General features: G+C 40.8%; 1 protein-coding gene across 3 annotated transcripts; it reads left to right on the top strand.

Annotated features, from left to right (window-relative positions):
- The first annotated feature begins 10152 nt into the window (after positions 1–10152).
- LOC131245503 (probable galacturonosyltransferase 15) lies at positions 10153–20977 on the top strand. Of its 3 annotated transcripts, none has more exons than XM_058245021.1 (7): positions 10153–10454; positions 10597–11017; positions 11299–11354; positions 13365–13526; positions 18255–18833; positions 19187–19495; positions 20456–20977. In XM_058245021.1, the coding sequence occupies exons 2-7, from the start codon at positions 10798–10800 to the stop codon at positions 20738–20740; spliced, it is 1611 nt and encodes a 536-aa protein (XP_058101004.1). In that variant the 5' UTR covers positions 10153–10454; positions 10597–10797; the 3' UTR covers positions 20741–20977. The 3 variants fall into 3 exon arrangements, with proteins under 3 accessions (XP_058101004.1, XP_058101002.1, XP_058101003.1); XM_058245019.1 differs by having other exon boundaries at positions 10530–11017; XM_058245020.1 differs by having other exon boundaries at positions 10520–11017.
- Positions 20978–21283: the final 306 nt, after the last annotated feature.

Raw genomic sequence — 21283 nt, 5'->3', positions numbered from 1 at the left:
GCCTAAAATCATGCTCCAGTTGTCTCCTTAGCGTTGCTTTCAGGCCATGAATCTCATGGCTGTGGTAGGACCCACTAGCGGATGGTCCAGATCTACTTTTCCCACATCATATTTATGAGATGGTAGCGAATTTATTGCGAATCGTACCACGGGAAATGAAAAGTCCACCTCATTCATATCAAGATATTAGGGAAGGGATTTGCTGCTGGCCTTGGAAATGGACGGCTGCAGCTTTGCACGTAACCGGAATTAATGCAATAATAGATGGATTTTGGAATTCTATGGGGCTTGTTGACATTTAGTAGCAAACTCGGTGAAAAAAACAAAATCAATATCCTGCATTGTAGAATTATGAGATTCATCTATTTGTATTTTTCATAAACTACAATATACCTTAATTATCCTAGCCATTCATTGCTTGTTGATTCTAACCATCTATTAGAAGGTTGTGATATGATACAATGTTCTGCATCACAGTTCCATTCATGATCTGGTTTTGACCGTTGGGTTACATGAGAAGATGATCTAAACCATTCATGATCTGGATTTTATGTTTCATGGGCCAATTTAAGAAATATTTGTTGAATGGATAGTTTTACAGAAGTTGAATTTGGAATAATGAAAAGTAAAATTTTAATAGCTAATATTCAAATCCAAGATTCAGGAAGAATTTGAGGGTTTGGTGAAAATGACCTTTGTTATACTATCATCCTGTTTCAAACCAATGATTGTAAGGTTAGGATTGTCGGATCCATGTGGCTATACGGATGGGATACGACCAAAATGTGGTAGGCTGTGCCAATGGTTTATTTTCGACAACGGTCAATTTTCGACAACGGTCAGGAGTTCAATAGATTGACTTTTTCCTGATTAGTAGGCAGGGTTTGGCAGGACCTTATAGGCAACTATGAATAATAAAATGGAAGATCCTAAATTTCAAATTGTAGATTTGTCTCATTCGATATGGAAGGTTAGGCATTTCAAACCGACCCATTAGCCACTATTCACAACCGCGCCTATACCTGTGGACTTTACTTTCAATTCCCATAAGTGGGTCCATGTTTAGATAATCCAGACCATTGGTATATTGGATCCTACTATGGATGGACGCTTCAGTAAAAATTCTCTCTGTAAGATAATTTTAACCTTTTTCAATTTCTGTCCTAAAGATTGATGGTTAGGAATAGAAAAAAAATATTAATAATTAACCTTTGGATTTTTTGGCCTACATAGTTCTGAAACTTGGTGACTCGTCTTGAAACTCGGCTGAGTCAACTTTACTCGAACCCAGTCAGTGTAAAACTCACTGAGGAGTCTTACCAAGATTCGACTCAGTTTGACTAATCGACTCATCTCGCTTACTCGGTCTACCCCGCATGAGTCGGACAGAGTCATTCGCTCGTGTCAAGCGAGAGTCAAGCAAAGAAAGGGTTTTTGTCATATAAGGGCTTGTCTTTGCTGGAATTTCAAATAAAGGCCAATCCTACCATTTCCAAATTGGGGTTAACGTTCCATTTCAATATACCGTAAAAATGCACGTGTTTGACTTTGACTGGAGAACAGTGACAGAAAGAAGTGGGATGATAAGTTAAAAGAAGCAGATTGCGTACTGAGTAAACGCTTTGGGCCCACTGTGGATATATGTGTCTTATTTTATGGATGCAATCCATCTATTTTTCCAACTCAGTTGAAACCTTCCTCAGGCCAAGGTGATGTTTATTTGTCATCCAACCAGTTCATAAGGTCATGAAGTCTTCAATGTTAAGCATTCAATTCAAACCATTTCCTTCATTGTGGTCCACTTGAGCTTTTGATATGCATCAATTTTGTGATTATGCGCTAAAATGAAATGGTACAGATGGCATAAATAAGACACATGCATCACAGTTGCCCCCATAAAGTTTACTCATTAACCTATTGCATCAGGAATTAGTGGGCAAATAGCTTCCCAAATGGAAACTTTGGAAATGACTATTTTATTCAACAAGCGATTTTGCCCTTGTGATGTTGACATGACGTACATTCTTGTTATTAATTTCAATTGATCATTTTCAGCTCGGAGCATTAAAAAGAGACAGATCAAAAACTCAAGTGAGCCATACCAAAAAAAAAAAAAAACAGAAGGAAATTGGACCATTGAAACCTAAACGAGGCCATACAAGTTTTGGATGAGGGTGATATGTTTGTTTTCCCTACATTTTAATGGAAATCACCTCATGAATGGGTTGAATGGCATACAAGGATCACATGAGTCTAAGAAGGTTTCATGAGTTGGCGTTTTCATTTTATGGTGTGATTCACTAGCTCGATCAATGATCTCGAACACTAAACTATGGGTCCAAACAATGGATCCGAATAATGGGTTAGGTTAGGTTAGGAGTTACATGTCAGTTAATAGATATAGTTGGATTAGCATTTAATATCCATGAGTGTATTTTAAAAATTAGTTAAGCACAACAAATTATCGGTCGCACAAACTTCAGCCGCTCATTCAGAGAATAGCAAAAGGATAAGGTCTTATTTAGAATTATACTAAAGACAGCCCAACAACTCCTTTTAAAAAATAAAAAAGGAATTGCAAGTGGCTAGCTCTGAACACAAACCTCCATTAGGATAAATAAACAGCATTCACCAACTAACCTATGCCTGTTTCTTACACTTGGACTGCATATTTATTAAGTGCTTATTGTTATTATAATTAAATGACTAGTTTAATTATTAAATTTCGAGTCCAATGAGACTTCCGGTCAATCCAAACCTGTTGGCTATCCACTCAATTTTTTATTTTTATTTTTAAGTTTTTAAACCATTGCAGCTTAAAAATTTCTCAAGACTGGATCTTCCAATTGGGCTGTATTTGGAGATGTCCATCTACGGTGGTGCGCCAGATATCAATGGTCTGGGATCTTGAATCTGGATTACAGATCAAGGTGCCCCAGTGGTTAGGTTTGAAATACAGAAGATGCGTATCAAACGATTCCTCTCAGCCAATTGGTTTGATTTTTGCCACTTGGCCTGATCATGATAGTAGCAACCATATAGACGGTCATGATGGCCTTCCACGTGGCCAAGTGGTCGTGTAAGATGGCATATCTGATGGATCAGATGTAAATAGCCAAAGATTCTGGCATCAAACTCACAGGCAACCAGCGAAATGATACTGTCCTCGAACTTGCTGGATAAGATTTTCTCGGGTTTTTTTATGTTTGTATTTCGTACATGTGGTTGGCACGTGGTTTCATGATTCGGATAGTTGATCTGATGGGCCTCATGACTGGGGAATCCTATCCTCTAGAATCTTTGACTTTTTCTTTGGTTGAATGTGGTCAGTTGATGCATTTCTTTCCTAGCCGTCCATTCTTTGGTTGTAGGGGCACAATCCAACGGTGGGGCCATCATATCATCGATCAAGATGAGGGAACCATGAGGCATGATTAAGGATCTCATACTACTACACTGAATGATTTTTTATTTTATTTTGATCCTTTTCTCTTTATGGATAGTTGGGCACTCGCAATTCAAGGGTATCGCAGATCAGAATGTTCTGATCTTTGGTTGGTGTGGACAAGATTAGGTTCATTCACAGGTAGGTCCTGCTGTGTACATCCTGTGAACTGGAATATCAGGGCAGTCCAATCATTGGCCCAATCCTCATTGTTCCGTCTTGTGGCCCACCTGATTTGGGGATATCTCTGATTTTTGCTCCACATCTTAGAACCAACTAAACTGATGGACGGAGTGGATTTTACGCTTTCATGCTGCCCAAAACAAGTGTGGCAGAGGATTTCTGTCCCATTTCTCTTCCTAGTTGTCACTAAAGACCAATTGCATTGGCCTGTGAGAAATTAGATAAGGGGGAGTTATCTGATACTCCGGCTCCACATGACGCTGGATAAGCAGGTACTCAGAAATTACACGCGTGGCCTAATTTAAATTGAAATTTATGACTTGACATGTCCGACTCGTTCAGACTCGACTCAACCTGATCCGAGTGGGTGATCAGTCATTTTGAACCAAGTAGGCCTCATTCAATCCGAACTCAAGCTGAGTTCGGGTCACCCAGTTATGCGACTTGACTAGACCCAAATTTGAGCCGATCTTAAACCCAAAACTTACATAAAATAAAACTCAATTTTGACAATTAAAATATGAGACGCGATGTAGCTAATAAAGAGGCTGCAATTTTGGCAAGTGCACCTAGGTTCTCAGATGTGATTTCAGCCTACAAATATCTGCTGCACCTGACCCAACTCAGTGCTGACTTGACTTGACTTGGTACCCGTGACTGGGTAAAACTCAGTCCGGATTAGTCCAGGCCAGGCCTAGACTCAGATCTAGCCAAGCATGCTGGACTCAGTACCGAGTTTGGGTTGAGTTTGTGTCAAGTCCATTTCAAAACTGGGTCAAGTCGGATCAGCCCTAACTTGGTCCGGCTTGACACGATGCCCGGCTCTAATTGTGGAAATGACTGCCACCATTAAAAGTCCCAGAATCGGATTTGTTGAGCAATCCTAACATCTGATTTGTGGACACGCATTTGTTGAAATAATACTACCAGATATTTTTCATTTTCATCTGTCTAATAATTGTCCACAATCTGGTAATCAGAGAATTGAGTAAGCATAATCTTTTGGTAATGATACATCTAAAGTGAGGCCCATAATTTGGACGGTTTAATTTGCAATAATGATATTCGAAGCATTTAATTCTAAGTAATTCCTAAGTGCCTGCCTGTCATCCATCACACCCTGCGCGCCAAAATATCAAACTTTTTCTAAATTGAGGATGCCTTGGATTGTTGTTGATCAAATGATGGGACACACCCGTGAAATTTGGGAGTTTTGGACCCTACGTGTACAAATGCTGGCGCAAACTGAAATACAACTTTCTTTTTTCTTTTTCATTTTTTCATTCCATCGTAAGTGAGGGACAGTGAGATGCTCCATCAAATGCATACATGGACAGGCCTACGCTGATCTGGATCATCCATCTGATGGTTCCATCATGGATTCTCCACGGCCTAAAGTTCTCACCATCTGATTGTCTAATCAATGGCATCCAACCGTACAATGGGAAACCACAAAAGGAAATGGTCGAGGAGGTATGTTCAGATGAATCTTCTGAGCAGCAAGAGATCATGAACTACCACCTTGCTCCTGTTTGGGAGCATGGATTTGGAACCTGGATTCAGGAATTCGTTGGATTTAAAAAGCCTTGAATTTGAAATCCTGTAGTTGCGTTTGGCACCTTGGATTCAAAATCCCCTGTAATCCAAGAGTAGTTATGCATATTATATTTATAAGAGTTTAAATTTAATTACTAAATCAACTTTAATATCTCTAATTAGTGTAGGCATGTAATGTTTGATACAATGATTATAATAAAGCCGTTGAAATATATACTTTGTCTGAAAATGATGAAATTTCAAGTCTTGGATGGGCCACAAGCAAAAGATCATATCCAGGTGATTAATCAATGATTTTTAACTGTTGATTTACATGAACAATATTTAGACGGCACAGATCAATGTATTAAAGTAATTAATAGTGATGCAATTGATAATCTAATTGTTTTGGGACATTATCCGTAGGCCATGTGCCATGTGCCCAACATATTAATAGTCTGGTAACACACATGTTGCACGTGCAAATCTTGAAAGGATTTCATATGTAATCTAAGCTTTCACCTTAGATTTCAAAACCCCCACTCCCACTCTAAAAATAATAATAATAATAAGAATAATAATAATAATTGTTGTTGTAAGAATCTGAATCACCTTCCACCGCACCTTGGTCCTGCACAAAGTGGTTGACAAAGGAGACCCTGGTTCAACCAGGGGACCCTCCGATGCCAAAGTCAGGCTAGGAAAACTAAGTCTAAGTAGTGTAGAGTAGATGGGAGGTGCAAGATATTACATACCTGTTGTAACGGATTCCTCTAATATTTATACCCATGAGGCGATGAGATCATGACTGTTAAACTCGGCACGATTTTCTCAATTAAGTAGATGTTGCGCGTACGAAGATGTTAGCCGTTATCTTTGGATTGTGCGCCGGTTCACTCTCCCGGATGCCTTAATGGGGCGTATCTACAGGCGTGATCTTCGGCCTCGTCCATACTGGGGTTGGTTCTAGAACTCAGTCTCTGAGCCGTCGGTCAGACATTATGGTCGGACTCTGTGGTCGGAGTATGTCTCCAGCCTCCGAGATGTGAGTGGTGCTCGGCTCGGCCGATCCAGAGCCGTAGTTCTTCGGATAAGGACTCTAGACAAGAGCTTCACTCGGTCAATTCGGGGTCGTAATTCTTCGGATAAGGGCTCCAGACAAGAGCTCTGCTCAGCCGATCCAGGACCGTAGTTCTTCGAATAAAAGCTCAAGACAAGAGCTTAGCTCAGCCGATCTAGGGCTGTTATTCTTCGGATGAGAGTCTCAGATGAGGGCTCGGCTTGGATTGCCCTGTCTATCTCTCCCTAGTAATCTTAATTTTGGAATCATAGTTCGAAAGGCTGGACTTGTCGCGATGTTCTCCATCCGAGGCCCTACTGATCGATTCAGTTTGCTTGAGTCGGTCCTTATCGAGTTTGCTCACATTTTCCCATAATAATAATAATCTATGGTGCCAAATGACCCATTAGTGTTGGTCTAGAGGGCCCTCCCTATAGAGTTTGTAGCATGATTAAAAGACATGGAGACTCTCCGGTTGACTCATCCGGCCTCGAGTCGAGTCACAACCACCTTGAGTTTGGTCTGTATGGGCCTGACTCACACGATTCCAGGTGGCTCAGGTAGGTGACTCATGCAATCAAACTGCATCAAGTAGTACTGAATCTGAGCCAACTCTTCAGCCATGCTTTGTAGCCCAAAAAACTGATTGCCATGACGATCCACGTCAGATTAGAATCTTGAACATGGATCTTCCCTATTTTAGGTTTGAAAGGTCCGTTTGCAATCCGCATGGGTCGGATCATATTTAGGTCCACGGTTGTCTTGGAAGATGAAGGGACGCGGCTTTGGTGGATCCCTGACAATGGGGCCCACTGTGATGTATGTGCCTTAAATTCATGCGGTTCATCTATTTTGACAGCTCATTTTAAGTTATGAATAAAAAAATCAAGCAGATCCAAATCTCTGGTGGACCACACACCACAGGAAACTGCCGTGATTGATTATTAAAAACTTCTTATGGGCCACGAAAGTTTTGGATTAAGCTGATATTTGTGTAGTCCCTTCATCAAGGTCTCTATGACCTTATCAATATTAATAATTTGTACGGAAAATTAGCATTCTGGTGGCCCCGAGAAGTTTTCAATAGTAGATATTCAATCATCACTGTTTCCAGCTGTATGTTCACCTAACATTTGGATCTGGGCCCCTAAATTGAGGATCCATGGACCTTGGTAGATTCGGAAATCTACTAAAGCTTTGCCAGAGATGAAGAGTAAGGATCATAGTCGTGTGTATGCGTTACACACGTGGGCCAATAAAGAATCATCACTCAAGCCTTGTTCTCCATGAACTGAAATTGAGACCCTATTTTTTCACAAGTAAGTACCTTTTATCTTATCCGCTGATAAGTAAAAATATATAAAAGTTTGTTTGGTTTTTGACATCATATGAGTACTTTGATATTATCTTTTATTAATCTTTTTTCTCTTTCATTCTTTTCTTCAATTTTTTTTTGAAAATATTTTTCATTATCATCTTTTATTTTATTTTTTTCTTATTGATGTGGGGTCCATTTTTAATATCTTCTGTCCATCATTGGAAACCAACCTTTGATGTAGACCATCCATTATATTAGGCTCACTTAGGCTCTATTTTCAATATGAACAATTCATCATGTGGGGCCTATCTTTAACATGGACCATCCACCTTGCAAGGCTTATCTTGGCCCTATATTCAATGTGAACCGTCCATCATATGGGGCCTATCTTTAACATGGACCATCCACCTTGCAAGGTCTACCTTGGCCCTATCTTCAATGTGAATCATCCATCACATGGGGCCTACCTTTAATATGGACCATCCACCTTACAAGTCCCACCTTCGATGTAAGCTATACATCATGCGGGGCCAGCTAGGATGTGAGTCATCCATCATGTCTAACATTAGATGTGGACCATCCATCATACTGGTCCAACTTCAAAGTGGGTCTTCATCATGTGAAGCCTGCCTTGGATGTAGGTCATTTATTATTAAGGGCTGACCTTTGAAGTGTACTATTTATTATATGAGGCCTACCTTAATATGGGTCATTCATCATGTGGGTCCCACCTTCAATGTTCATGAGCCATCATGTGGATTCCACCTTTGTTGTGAATTGTCCATAGTGTGGACCCCACCATTGAAATGGGTCTTCCATCATGCAGGGCTTCCTTTGGCTATTTATTATTAAGAGCCTACCTTTGATGTGAGACATCCATTATGTAGGTCATCTATCATGCAGGACAAATCAACTTGCCCTCTTTCATCTCTCCTGCCTTTCTTTAACAACTTAAGAAAAGTAGAAAACCTTAAGTAAGTCACTTATGTATTGTTGTAAATAGAAAGAGTAATTTATTGGATGGTATTCAAATGAGCCCAAAACTAGCAGCTTATTTGCCACCACAAGTTAAAAAAGTTATTTATGGGAATGTATTCAAATAAGCCACGCTAATGTAAATATGATCATTAATGTGAAATTTCACCACAATGGTAGTAGAACCAATGACCTCGTGTTGAAACTCCCGTGAGTCTAACACCAGGCATGATTAAAGACCCAATGCAAAGTTGTAAATGCAATACAATGACACGTGTTGTGTTATATGTTAAGGGAAAAATCTTACATGTGACATTGCTATCATATATAGAGGTGTACACGATGCGAGTCGAGTTGAGCTTGTGCCAAGCTCGACTCGGCTCGGCCACTAGTTGACCACAACTCGAATTTGGCTCGGCTCGATTATGAAGCCTGACTGGTCAGCTCGGCTCGGTTCGGTCAGAAGCTCGGGCCAGTTAGAGCCAAGATCAAGCTAAGTTCGATTGTGCAGCATTTTCACAAACACATGAACTGCACATTCAAATTCTCACTATATAAAACAACAATGGTAGTTTTACGAGTATTTCATTAAACACCTTGTAAGCAACGCCAAAATTTAAAAAAAAAAAAGAAAAAAAAAAGATATTTCTTTCATATACATACCTTCCTTGTACCAGCTGACACTTGGTTAAGTCATTTTATCAAACATTTGGTGAGCAACATCAATATCAAAGTAGCCGAGTCACCGAACTGGTTCGATCCGAGTTCAATTCAAGATGGGGTACGATCCAAGTTGAGTCAAGCTTGAACTCGGTTCAAAAATTTTTTCAAGCTAAAAAAATTAGCTCGACTTGGCTCAAACTCCATTTCAAACCGAGTCGAATCGAGCTTTTTCAAGTCGAGTCAAGCGAGCTAACTCGGTTTGCGTACAACCCTAGTCATATATAAGTCAAGCAACCTTTAATGTATTTTTAAGTGTAACATATGCAAAGCATGTGATTAATTTTTTAATATGAGGCATATCTCGTTGTTCTATGGACCACCACTCGTTATCCAAGTGCGCCTTCCCACTTCATTGTTCGGCCAAAGATGAGCCTGACCCAAATTTTAGTTGAGTCACATCACAGGCAATAACGTGAAATCATGCCTAAATGTCTAAGTTCTCACACACAATATGTACCACTTAATTTTTGAATCAATCCAATATTTAATTATTTAGTCACCTAGTTGACATGTGATGAATGAGCTGTCTGAAATATGGTGGGCCCCACACGAACTCGTGTTTTTGGCGTCCTCTAGCCATTTTCCTTGTGGTGGGTGGCATCTAAGCTACGGTTCTGTTTAATTTTTGGCCCTACAACCTACCATTAAAAGGCACACCTGATGGACGATGTGAATGTGATACAGACCACACACATGGTAGGCCTACACGGCATTTCCTCTGCACGTGTCATTTCCAGCAGTAAGTCGAGCAAATAAGGTAACATCATGTAACTAATCAAGAAAACGGTATCGGATCTGTTCCGCAAAATATACATATGAACCGATACGATACAGTGAGCTACCATACACACTACATCGGTCTATAAGAAGGGGAAAAAAAGCATTTTGCAAGTCACTTTCGCGATTTGTCGGTGAATATACCGAGTGCGTAGGCCACAATCGCAATTACGAGAATAAAAGGGGGCTTTCTCGTAATCTCCTCACTCTGTATCCGAGCAAATATATATGCTTTCTGCTGCGGCTTTCAACGCGGCACCGGTTTATGCCTTTTTGTTCGTTTCAATTTCGGAAGAGAAGTTGCCTTCTTGAAGCGGGAGAGGAAATCAATCGAACTGTCCCTGAACGATTCGATCGGTGAAATCACAGTCGTCGAATTCCAGCAGCGAAAATGCAGAGGAAGCTGGACAGGGGCTCCAAATCCTTCTTCTTTCCAGGTAAATGTGGTTCTGCCTATTTTTTTTTTTTTCCTTGCTGTATGTTCGTGATTTTAAAATTTCAGGAAATTTCAGGACTGTACATCTCTGGAATGGAGAGGGGGAGCTTTTCTGATTAGAGAATGATCTGAAGATCTTGCAGGGATCGGGAATTAAATCGCCTTAATGAGAGTTGGAATTCAGATTGCTGATCTTTTAGTGAGATGAGAATCTTCTTGAAGAAAAAAAAGAGGAAATTCCGTAAAGTAGAAGATCCGATATTTCAAGGGGAAGAATAGTTCAATATATCGGTGGGATCTGAATCGTCGCGATTTAGGGTTTGTAGGAGTGGGTGAGAATAAACATGCGAGTTTACATTTTACCAGGGGCGAAGAGAGTAGAGATATCGAACGGCGGGAGTTGCTTTTGGGAGGTGATGAAGGTAAGGGGCCCGTCGAATCGCCGATTTTCTTACCGATCCGTTTTGCCCACCGTTTTAATCCTGGGGGTCCTTTTGCCCTTTCTCTTCATCAGAGCTGCGTTCCTTGCGCTCGACGGCGCCAGTAAATGCTCGTCTACCATCAGTAAGTTCGCACTTTCGGTATCATTACCTTTTTGCCCTTTCTTTTTCGGTGTTGCATTTCTCTTGTAAAATAAAATTTAGAAATGCCTTTGGTTTGACAACGAATGTTTACACCCCACCCTTCTGCTTTTGGTAAGATAACGGAACTAAGTTGTACCGTTCGGTTTACCGTACATAGATAGATTGGTTGCATTTATTAGCCAGGGTGGGTGCTGATATCAATTCATTTTGCCTTTTTCGTACGTTTGTTGAGATTTTTTTTTATTTGTCTTGGCCTTGCAGATTGTATAGGGTGGAGATTTGGGCCTGGGTTTTTCAGCGGAAGCGATACGTCATTGGTAAGCTCGAGTTTTTTTTCTCTGGGAGTTATTTGATACTCTGGTTGCGTATGACGCTTGATATGCAGGCAATTGGAAATTGTACACGTGTCAGATTTTTTGAGATAAGACCATTGGTTTGTTTCATTCATGACCGTCCAATAAATGTCCAATAATCTAATGGCTAGGTAATCAAAGATGACTAATTTTTGGTTCGGGATAGGTATAAACTGTTACCAGTAATTTGGACGGTTTGTATACCACGTATGCATTTTCTCAGTAAATTTCGAACTGCCTGCGTATCATCCGTCACACTCTGCCGGAGTATCTAAGTATGTCTCTTTTACTTATATGATATCCGCCTTTTTCACGGTTGGCAAATTCTGTCATTAAGGGCATTTTCGACATTTTCCAAGTGTCTATAAAAACTAAAAGCGGTGAATTGTTAAAAGTGGGAAGTAACAGAGACAGCGGGATCACGTGGAGTCGTCCGGTTGTTACATAAAATGACTAAAATATCCTTTTGTGGCGTGAAATCGGGTTGTATTTCACGTGAAAGGGTATTTTCAAATGCAGCAGAAAAGGCGAAGCAATCCCACGCTGGGTTTCGATTTTCTCAATTGAGAGAAAAAAATAGATCTGTCGACTACGCGTATTTAGGATTCTCCCGTAGTTCATTCATAGGGACTTGTGTTTCGTGATTCTCTGCCACCTGGCAAGTTGTATTTTTGGTTTTTTTTTTCCCTTTCCTTTTAAATAGGATAATTTTAACTTTGTTCGTTTTGCGTATGTCGCGAGACAAGATCATTAACATCTGCCTCACCCCCATTGGGTCCTACATGTTGAGTATTTCTGATGATCGATACTGCCCACATTCTGGCTTCTATTCTTTACAAGTCACTTTAAGAAAATTAATCTGGACAGATGATTATCTGATCATTATTAAGGTTAGATGAATGGAGAACGTTGAAGTGGATATTTCAAAGGATCACATTCAACTTTAAAAATCAACGGTCGTGATTATTCTTAAAGCTTAATTATTGGACCATGGGCCATTATGAAAGTAACGGAATGGTGGATGGTTCGAATCGTCGGATAATCTACTCATGTGGCCGTGGAGTGAATGCGGTGAAGACATCTAGTCTTCGGTTGTAAACACATTATACCTAACAAGAGTTGGTTTTAAATGGTAATATAATTACAAGTAAATCCACGGCGTGTTTGGGTAGCGGGTAAAGTGTTTACAATGAATAAAGTAGGTATTTATATTATAGAGCTTGGGTGATAAACTTTCTAAAATCTGCAAATCACATGAGAAAGAATTTTTTTTTTTAAAATTTTTAAAAGCCCTAAGAAAGCATTAAATCATATATACACTAAATGGGTTGGATGTCTTCCATCCATCACATCACAGTGGCCGCAAATGTAATTTAAAAGTTTTTAATGGTTAACCTCCCGGCCTTCCTCCTTGTGATCCATTTGGCAATGGAAGAGCTGATTTTTAGAGACAAGAAAGCATCAAGGGAAGTACATTATGGATGGATTGGATGTACCATACACATATACACATTGCACTGGGCCCCACATCCTATGAGTTTATATTAACCATTATGTTCTAACATGTATAATGCCTTTCGAGTAGCAAATACTACATGTAATATTAAACATAACTTTTTATTAGTATCATATTACAGCTAAAATCTATAATTTGTTTACAGCCGTGAAAGCTTTACTGGCAAATACATACATTTAAACAACACCTGTAATCCCTTTACAACTTAAGGTCTTTATATGCATACAAACGACCCCCTAAAGGAATGTCATTTCCTCGTCACGCATCAAATAGAAGAGCTGCACACGTTCCAGCCTGGCAGGCAGGAAGGAATTGTGGAGACCGTTCATCAGTCCTTTTTAATGATGTGTTCCAATTATCCCTTTCATATGCGCGTGGACCATCATGCAGAAATGAACAGGCATCACAAGTGGTGGATTGCCATTTTAACGGTTGATTTTTGTCTTCCATTGTCTCAGAGACTGGCGGAGGAATTGAGGAGAGCTGTTGTGGAAGCCAAAGAAGAAGCTGGAGATGCAAAAGGAGCAGATGCTTCTCTTGGGTCCTTCAACGATCTCGTTGCAGACGTTACGTCTAACCAAGACGATATCAGGACCTTCGTTTCCAAGACAAAGTCAATGGTACCTCCTCTTTTCTACTTCTTCTATATTCTTTCAAGTCAACAAGCTACATTACTAAAACAAGTCTGGATTCATACCACCTAAATACTAAATTGTCGCTCCAAAAAAGTAAGAAATGAGACAGGTAAAACCTCTAAAATTGTAGTTCGCAGTAATCAGGACATCTACCGTACTTGTTCCACTCTCATGTTTATGTTTGGAATGTTTAATTAGTTGGGTTCCGAATCGTCTACAACACCCATTTTAATATGTAGCTGCCAAAAGCCACCGAGCTCTCTGGCGTCCACCCTGTTTTATATGTAAATCTACTTACTCCATCCATCGATCACGATTTTTTAACCCCATAAGATTCTCATGGGTACACCAAGTAATGGGAGTAGTGTAAATTTGGCACAGGCTTATTATATATATATATATATATATATATATATATATATTATTCATTGATACACACCATGGTGGCCCCACAAATTGTAAACAAGGCAAAACAATGAAGGCTTTAAGGAAAATGATTCTCCTTTGCTTTTCTGTATTGAGACAACCCTGAAGGATTGAATTTATAGAGTTTTACAACGACTATACAAGGTAAAATGATAAATACAAAATCTTCTATTTATACATTGTCTATCTATAGAATCGGCTATACAAGGCAAGACATGTGGCCTGTCTAACATCCCTCCTCAAACTAATGCGGGTCATTGAGAAATAAGAGTTTGCTAACTAAAAATGAGTGGCATGCAGAAGTGAGGGACTTCGTGAGAATGTCAGTAATCTGATCATGGGAAGAGTGGTAGCGAAATGAGCCAAGACTGAAACTTCTCGCGGATGAAGTGACAGTCAACTTCAATATGCTTTGTCTATTCATGGAAAACCAGATTTGAGGCAATCTGAATGGCACTCAGATTATTTACATGGAGTGGAGTAGGATCTTGTAGATGAACGCCCAAGTTAGAAAGAAGTCCGTGTAACCAGATAATCTCACTACAAGCTGTTGATATTACTCTATACTCGGCTTCCGTGCTTGATTTGGAAACAATGACCTACTTCTTACACTTCCAAGATATGAGAGAAGTGCCAAGAAAAATACAGTAGCCAGTGGTAGATCTGCGGGTGAGAGTACAACCGGTTCAGTCAGCATCTGAATAAGTACGAAGATCCAGAGAGACCGTGGAGGAGAAGAACAGAAATCGATTTAGAGTTCCACATATGTACCGTAAGATGCGCAATACTGCAGTCATATGAAGAGTTCGAGGAGCAAAAAGAAATTGGCTGACAACTTAGATTGCATACGCAATATTAAGACGAGTCATTGTTAAGTAAATTAGACTTTCAACCAAACGGCGGTATAATATGGGATCTGCAAGGAGTACACTATCGTCACGGTCATATTGAACGTTAAGTTCCAAGGGAGTCTGAACTATCTTGTGATCCATTAAGGAAGCCAGGGCGAGAAGATCCTTGACATATTTATGCTGACTGACAAGGATTTTACGTATAGAACGCAAAAATTCAAGTCCAAGATAGGTATGTTAGATGACTCAGATCTTTCATATTGAAGGATGACTTCAGAACGTCCTTTAATGCCGAGATGTCAGTATCATCCCTACTAGTCAGAAGTAGGTCATTAACATAAACGATAATAATGATATTTCATGATCAGAAGTGCGTAAGAATAAGGATGAATCATGACCACTTTGAGTAAAGCCAGCTCCTATAACAACATCATGAAAACATTGAAACTATGCCCGAGGGGCCTGTTTGAGACCGTATAGAGCTTTCTTCAGGTGACAGACTTTATCGGCAGGGATTAAAGAATCAGGATGAGGTTTCAAATATACTGTTTCTTGGAGGTCTTCATGAAGAAAAGCATTTTTCACATCCATCTGAGTGAGAGGCCAAGAGCGAAATGATGAAACTGCCAGAAGAGTGCGAACAGTTTTCATCTTGGCCACAGGAGCGAATGTCTCATCATAATCAATTCTGTGTTCATGTTTGTATCCCTGAGCGACAAACTGAGTTTTGTATCGATCTAATGATCCGTCAGATTTGAGTTTCACAGAATAAATTCATTTACTGCCAATTAATTGGTGGTCAGGAGGTCGAGTAACAATGTCCCATGTATGAGATTCACAGAATAAATCCATTTACTGCAAATTAATTGGTGGTCAGGAGGTCGAGTAACAATGTCCCATGTATGGTTATCATCTAATGCTGCAAGTTCTTCTGTCATAGCTTTCTTCTAACAATCATGACTGGTTGCTTGATGATATGAAGTAGGAATAGATATAGTATTCAGATTAGTATTAATGACAGTCATAGAGTATATCAAACGATCAGGCTGTCGATGTTCACGAGTGGAACGACGTACCAAGATAGGATTTGGATCGGTTACAGGTACAGTAGGGAGAGTAGTAGGTGATAGATCTATACGTGGTCGTCATAAATAAACCTGCAATGGACAAGAAGGTGGACTCGATGCAACTGGAATGTCAGGAAAAATAGTAAGACCAGGAGAGTCTGGTATAGGCGAAGGAGGACCAGATGAATGGAAGGCAATATGCTCAAGAAAAACAACATGTCGTGATACCCGTACACGACGAAAGACTGGATCATAGCAACGAAAACCCTTCTGAGTTTCTCCAAATCCCGAATACATACATTTTACTGATTTTGGAGAAAGTTTGTTACGTTCACGTGATGCCAGATGAATATAACATACACAACCAAAAACATAAAATGTGGAATATGTAGGAAGAGAACCGGTGAGAACAAAGTAAGGAGATTTACTATTCAGAACTGTGGTTGGCAACCGATTAATCAAGTAGACTGAATGCATCATAGCTTCCGCCCAGAAGGAACGAGAAACACTCATAGCTGTCATTAAGGTATTTGCAATTTCAACAATATGACGATTTTTACGTTCAGCCACCCCATCCTGTTGTGGAGTATCAGAATAAGTGGTCTGATGATTAATCGTATGATTCTGAAGATATGTACGAAAATTGGTGGAGAGATACTCTCCCCCTGAGTCAGAGTGGAGAGTTTGAATTTTTACTCCAAATTGAATGTCTACCATAGAATGAAATATTTTGAATTTTTCAAGCATTTGTGACTATGCAAAAAGTAAATTCAGGTGTAACGGGTGAAATCATCAATGAATATAACATAATATCGTAGTCCAGAGAAAGACATAATTGGTGAAAGACCCCAGACATCCGTATGCACTAGTTCAAATATATATGATGATTTTGTAGTACTCGGAAGCCTAAGGTCGGCATCTCATCCCCGTTGTTCATTATGGTGTTACCACCTGTATTGCGGATCTGGTTGAATGGAGCATACAAGCTGATGTACAGAGTAAATTTTACATATACAACATTGTGAGCCCCACAAACTTTTGTATTTTACAGGCTGCGTGATACAGGTGTAGCAGAGGATGACGGTTCATTTGCATCCGGGGCTATTCATGTGCAGCATACTAGTAAACTGGTCCCAAGAAAGGGGAGGTCCATCATCGCGTCCGGACCTGGACCAACAACTACGCTTATTATTTTCCTAGGGGAGCCTTTTTGGGGTACATGTGTGCACTTTATACGGTAATCATCTGTGCCGTTGACCGATGGACCCTACTGTTGAAGGATACGACAAGTCATCTCCTGTTTCTGAAGATCTTGGCCTTTCTTCACAATCTACTATCTTTATCATACAATTTGTGGGCCATGAATATCAAAGGGTTGGGACTTTCCAATTCTCAATATGGTTTTGGCATCCACTATCCAGGATAAGGTCTATCAGATCATTGGGTGTCCGAAGCATAGGCCCCACATGTACGGGCTTGTTGGAATCAGGTGGGCATACACCTATTTGTCGTGCAGTACCGGTTGCTGATTCCTCCTCGCTCAAAAGCCCCAACTCGCATCATCGCACCATGTTCTCGCTTATCTCTTCTTACTCGTCTTTATCCATCACACACATGTACCATGAAATGACAGCTTTTATTTTTCGCACCACAATATCATTAATGCTACTGCGATTCGCTCGGGGTTTATACATTCGCTTCACAAGCGATTCGTCCAATTTTTACTGACGCGGACGGAAGCAGCTGGTGCGACATAAGCGCCCGTGGGGTCCACCTTGATGTTTAGGTGAAATCCATTCCGGTCATCATTTGTGATATATCATCGTAAGCGTTGATTTCAGAATTAAGACACGTTCAAAACTTAAGTAGGCCACACCACAGTGATTAGAGGATTATGATAGGATGTACTCCATTGAAATCTTCCTAGAACCCATCGAAGTTTCGAATAAATCAGGGATTTGGATGTTTCCTTAATCCTCCATGTACTCACCTTATGAACGGCTTGGATTTCACATAAACATTACATTGAGCGCGTGGAAGATTTCAGCAGTGGACGTCTCTACTCACGTTTTTTTTTCCTTTGGCGTGGCATACTTGAGATTTATTTCTGCATGATTTTGTAGCTTATAACCTAAAATGGGCCGGTTCAGCTGATGGACGGATTGGATTTCACATATACATTATGGAGCTCCCGGCTCCGGGTGGAGAGGACACGTTTTGCTTTAACTCGGCACAGCATTATTCCAATCTCATCGTTCAGCTACTGTTACTAGTTGTTCCTCTACTTGCTTTATACGGTTCAAAGTACATACAGACCAATTACTATACAGTTATACTTAGTGATGACAAAACCGCTCCCTTTGCTACAGCTACTGATGATGGATCGCAAGGTCAGATCTGCCCGTCTTCAGGGATCGATCTATCGTCACTTGGCCTCCATTGGAGTCCCGAAAAGCTTGCACTGCCTCAGCCTCAGCCTCGCTGAGGAGTACTCCGTCAATGCATTGGCTCGGTCGCGGCTCCCGTCTCCGGATTCCATCTCAAGGCTCACGGACGCCTCCTACGTTCACTTGGCTATCCTCACCGATAATGTACTAGCAGCTTCTGTTGTGGTTTCATCTGCAGTGAGGAACTCAGGCCATCCGGAGAGGATGGTGTTTCATGTAATCACGGATAAGAAGACATACACGGCAATGCATGCTTGGTTTGCTCTCAACCGGGCTGCGCCGGCCGTGGTGGAGGTCAAGGGCTTGCACCAGTATGATTGGCCCATCCAAGTGAACGTTGGGGTTATGGCATTGGTGGAGACTCATCGTGCCATTCGGGAGCATTATTACTATCGCAAGGAAGATGGCAAACGTTTGGACGGTGGAGATTACAGAAAATTGGAGGCCCTTAGGCCGAGCTGCCTTTCGCTCATGAATTATATGAGGATTTATCTTCCTGAGGTAAATTGTAGACTCGTTCATTTTACCATTGTAAGCTTCATTTCTTTGGTACCCTACAATTTTATTTTTTTTGTTTGGGGGGGGGGGGTGCGGTGCTCTAATATATCCCATCGGATGATCCAATCGATGACATTTTGAATGGTCCAGATCTAATGGGCCAACGCATTGGGTCAGAGTCATCAGATGAGGGATTTTCTCAAGGCATCTCCCATTCACCATATGAGTGATTTGCATCAACAACATGTGGGCTCCAGATGAACAGTCCATTTGGCCCAGCAATGCTCCATCTAACTCTGTATTTATCCTTTCTGTATTGATAATTGATCTATCTTAGCATTTTCCATGGGCCACAGATATTTCCAGAGCTCAACAAGATAATCTTCTTGGACGATGATGTTGTAGTCCAGCATGATTTATCACCTCTTTGGGCCATGGATCTTGATGGAAAAGTTAACGGAGCAGTTAGCTGGTGGGGTGGAGAAGGAGAGCAGAGCTATTGCCTTGGGAGAAGGTTTGCGGATTATTTGAATTTCTCGAATTCGGTTATTTCATCTGAATTTGATGGTGACCGGTGTGCATGGTTGTATGGGATGAACGTGTTCGATCTCCAGGCATGGAGGAGGTCCAACATCACACAGACATACCATCACTGGCTCAAACTTGTAAGTCCCCTCATACCAACCATTTCCTCCCTCTCATTGTTTCAATTTCCAGTTTTTAGATGCAGATTCAGGCTATCTCTGTCAGGTCACTCGATCAGCGGACATGCTTGTCAATCCCCAATGTCCAACTGAAATTCAAATGATCATTTTCTGTAACCAACAATCTAATTGGGCAGTCAAGAGCGATCTCCAAATGCAGCATTTGTACAGTACAGATTACTCTGAGTATAAACTATCATCACCTCCAAGAACAATCTCCAAATGCAGCATTTGTACAGTACAGATGACTCGGGAGTATAAACTATCATCACCTCCAAGAATGATCTCCAAATGCAGCATTTGTACAGTACAGATGACTCTTGAGTATAAACTATCATCACCTCCAAGAATGATCTCCAAATGCAGCATTTGTACAGTACAGATGACTCTTGAGTATAAACTATCATCACCTCCAAGAACGATCTCCAAATGCAGCATTTGTACATTTACTATAAAACTTGATTGTCCAACATTTCATCCAGTCCCACATCTAGATCATTAACGCAGCGGACCGACCTTGGAGGTGTGGATAGCTCAATTGCTCTGATAGGGTGATGCAGACCTTCGCTCTTTTTCTTCAAACATTCATATGCACACAACCAGTTGAATGATTAGGATTGTTCAATTGGTGAGGCCCATCAAATGGGTAGTCCTGATCACGACAACATCTAGCTGGCTACCATCGATTGTTCAATTGGTTGAGGACCAAGTGGGGCTACATTGATTGTTTCATAAGGACCATGTGGATGCACCTGCCACTGGACTCAGTTAGCTCGGTCCATTGAGATTGTTTATGATCCTTCCAACTCATTGTGTTTCTATGTGGGAATATCGCCCTAAGATCTCTTTATGTTTCAATACTTGGTCATATTTTCGATTCTGGAAAACATCATCACTAAAAGCCGACTATCTGCCTTGTAGAATCTAGATTCAGGCTTCTCCCTGTGGCGTCTAGGGGCGTTGCCGCCTGCCTTAATGGCATTCAATGGTAACGTGCACCCTATCGACCCTTCGTGGCACGTGTCTGGGTTGGGCTATCAACCCCCAGCCACTGACCGGAAAATGCTAGAAGCTGCTCATGTCATACATTTCGGCGGCCCTGCTAAGCCATGGCTTGAGATCGGGTTCCCGGAGCTAAGAAGCCTGTGGAGCGTACATGTTAATTTCTCTAATGACTTCGTAAGGAGTTGTAGGGTTATGCTGTAAAGAGCAAAGAAATCTAAGCTCTGTTCCATAAGCAGAGGGGTGGAGGATGAGCAGAGGGAAGAAGGTTTTGCCTTCAGTCTCTGCTCATTTTCCCTCTGTATATATACTATTCTCAAAACAGACATACTCTCTTCTTCTCCCTATATTTTCTGTATATTTTTTAATGCTGAATACAAGGCCACATTTTTATACTGCGAAAATACGCTTAGTGAGAATCGTACTATTTTCTTCTTGGGATGACTCCTCTTAAGGTTCGTCTGGCTTGAACTTTTACCTCTTTCCTTTATTTCTAGGAAAGGGATTGAATGTATAGAATAGATATCTTTATGTTTTTTTTTTATTCATCATTCGGGTCAACGAGTTAAACCAGGTTTGACCCTGGATCTAACCTGACCCACCCAAGTTGCAACCCCACCTGACATGCAATTTCGTGGGCCCATTACTGATTGAGCCACCCCTAGGCGTGGACACATAAAAGACCAATAGGACAGTCTAACCTAGTGTGGCCCTACTTGTTCATTTGATTAGGTTACATTTGTATTC

This window comes from Magnolia sinica, chromosome 5 (genome assembly GCF_029962835.1).
Source record: "Magnolia sinica isolate HGM2019 chromosome 5, MsV1, whole genome shotgun sequence".
Taxonomy (NCBI): domain Eukaryota; kingdom Viridiplantae; phylum Streptophyta; class Magnoliopsida; order Magnoliales; family Magnoliaceae; genus Magnolia; species Magnolia sinica.
This window is presented reverse-complemented; position numbering and strand designations above follow the sequence as displayed.